General features: G+C 41.9%; 1 protein-coding gene across 1 annotated transcript in view; it reads left to right on the top strand.

Annotated features, from left to right (window-relative positions):
• The first annotated feature begins 1,645 nt into the window (after window positions 1–1,645).
• LOC118478361 overlaps window positions 1,646–2,427 on the top strand; it is a 2,493-nt gene continuing 1,711 nt past the window's right edge. The window contains exon 1 of the mRNA XM_035971832.1: window positions 1,646–1,971. Within this exon, the coding sequence (XP_035827725.1) occupies window positions 1,847–1,971 (125 nt within the window). The 5' untranslated portion in view covers window positions 1,646–1,846. The remainder of the gene's footprint in view (window positions 1,972–2,427) is intronic.

Genomic DNA, 2,427 nt, shown 5'->3' with positions numbered 1-2,427 from the left:
TGAAAGATAACATTACGTTGAAATTGGTGCCATTGGATTGGGCACGAATTGTGCATTGGAATAGATTTTTGTGCATTAGAATTTTAGATTTGTGTCTTTGATTTAGATTTGTGCATTAGAATTGTGCATTAGATTGTGCATTGGATTGTGAATTTGGTATCATAGGATTCCTTGCCCCCCAAAACATACATTTAGACACCAAAATGAAGTCAATAGCAGCATTTGACCCAGAGATACTCGCAAATGTAGATTTCAAATGGCGGCCATCTTGAAATCCAATACGGCGGCCCATTAGTAAAAATACGCTATGCAGATTGTTACCATTGGATTCCTTGCCACCCAAAACATACATTTAGACACCAAAATGAAGTCAATAGCAGCATGTGACTCAGATACTCGCAAATGTAGATTTCAAATGGCGCCCATTTTGAAATCCAATATGGCGGCCATAAAGTAGAGAAATCCGAGTGGCCCAATATCTAAAAATGTTTGCAATATGTTAATGTACATCTGTGCCAAATTTGGTGCTTGTATCACAAAATGCACAATTCATTTTAATTTTTGGGCTAAACCGCCCCACTAGGGAGGGATGTTTTGTTTGACTCTTTTGGTTTCTTTTCTGTTTTGTGGTTATGTCTGGTATCTGGAGACAGAAACCTTGTAACAGCAAACTTGAACACCAATCGGGAACACAGGAGTTTCGTCTTGAGTCGAACATAAAGTATTAATTACTGGAATGATCAATATCTAAAAGGAACAATATCTGCTCAACATGTTAAATTATTTACATGATTGATACAGAATACATTCTTTCATTAATAATTGACACTCACAAGTCTTAGTCATTCTCACATAGAATAATACAACACCTGCCTAATAATAAACGGTGGCAAAGAATGTGAAATACTAACATGACATATTATGATATGAAAATGACATAACAAACAACATGGAAGTGTTTCTACGAAGGGGAACAACTTAATAGCCAATGTCCTGCTAAGGGAATGAACCACAAGCAGGTCTTATTATTTCCCTTACATAATTAATTTACTATAATTAGTTTATTTTAGCCAAGAGAGAGAGAGAGAGAGAGAGAGAGAGAGAGAGAGAGAGAGAGAGAGAGAAGAGAGAGAGTATTTAATAAATAAACGTATCTAGATCTAGATCTAGATTTTGTTGTGCACCCAGCCAAGAGTATACAGTTCGGTCTAGATTTTATCTAGTAGTGGCCTGGTGGGCGAATGACCGAAGAGCGACTCTTGACTACTTGTCTGTGAATTGGCGGAACACACTAGGCCTATCATGCAACTTGATTCATACATGGGGACTGGACGAGAAGGCCAGATAGTGTGGCCATCTCGGGACTGGATCTAGTCGATTCCAGGGGGCGGCCATTTTGGCAAAATGCTAACGAAAGGCTCATGCTCTTTTACAACCAATCACAATCCAACATTTTTGGGGCCCACCTAGACACCATGACTACGTAGACCCCAATCGGGGAGTACGTAGACACTTCCATAAAAATAATAGAAGACACAAAAAAGAACACGAGAAGGTAACGGAGTTTCCCGTACGCCCAGACAGACGACCAGCTGTGAAATACTGAACGTACATGGGTTACTTCCGTCTAGACTAGAAAATGGACCCCACGCTTCTCAGTAGAAACGAAATAGTAAGCAGATCTATTTCCAGCGCGTCAAACCACACTATCGATGATGTCGTGCGCGTACTGAATTTAACTACCAAATGTATCAACAGCATTTACCCCTTGCTTCTGGTGCTTCTGGGGACCCCAGCCAATGCATTGACTTTCAGTGTATTGCGACGGCAAGTGTACGGGCCCGGGATGACGACGGTACTCAAGTGGATGGTGTGTATTGACAGCATCATGTTGTGGACAATCAGCCCGCATTTGTGGCTGTCTGGAGCCATTAACCTGGACCCCTGGTGGTGGTCACCGAAAGTGTGCAAGTGAGTCTCATTAGATCTACTCAGGTAGACGAGCACCTGATTCCACCGCGTAGTGAAACGATGGTGTTTGGTATATTTGTCTGTATGTAGCCTCCGCTTTCTTCAAGAGATAAAAGAACGTGTTCTCGGCGGTCACGATGAAAAGGCATGATCAAGGACGTGTTTTCTCTTACGACAGTGAGTGAGTCTTCTTCTTCTCTTTCATGTTTAAATGGGCATCCCAGTCTCAAGTACAAAGGTTGCAGTTCATCGCAGGACCTACAGACCCCCAATAAAGTTTGGGGTTTCTCTTCCTAAGGCTGTGCCAATAGTTCTTTTTTAAATGCCTCCACCATTGGGCAGGTTTGCAACAGACGGTTCCCTGTTTTGTTGCCGCTTCCACACTGACAACTGCTCTGAATTTCCGATCTTGACCTTCGTGTAGAGCTGGTTTTTCAGTCAGTTGTGTCCTGTTCT

Source organism: Aplysia californica, unplaced genomic scaffold (genome assembly GCF_000002075.1).
Source record: "Aplysia californica isolate F4 #8 unplaced genomic scaffold, AplCal3.0 scaffold00019, whole genome shotgun sequence".
NCBI classification, from domain to species: domain Eukaryota; kingdom Metazoa; phylum Mollusca; class Gastropoda; order Aplysiida; family Aplysiidae; genus Aplysia; species Aplysia californica.
The sequence above is the reverse complement of the archived record's forward strand: the minus strand, read 5'-3'. Positions and strand labels throughout refer to the sequence as shown.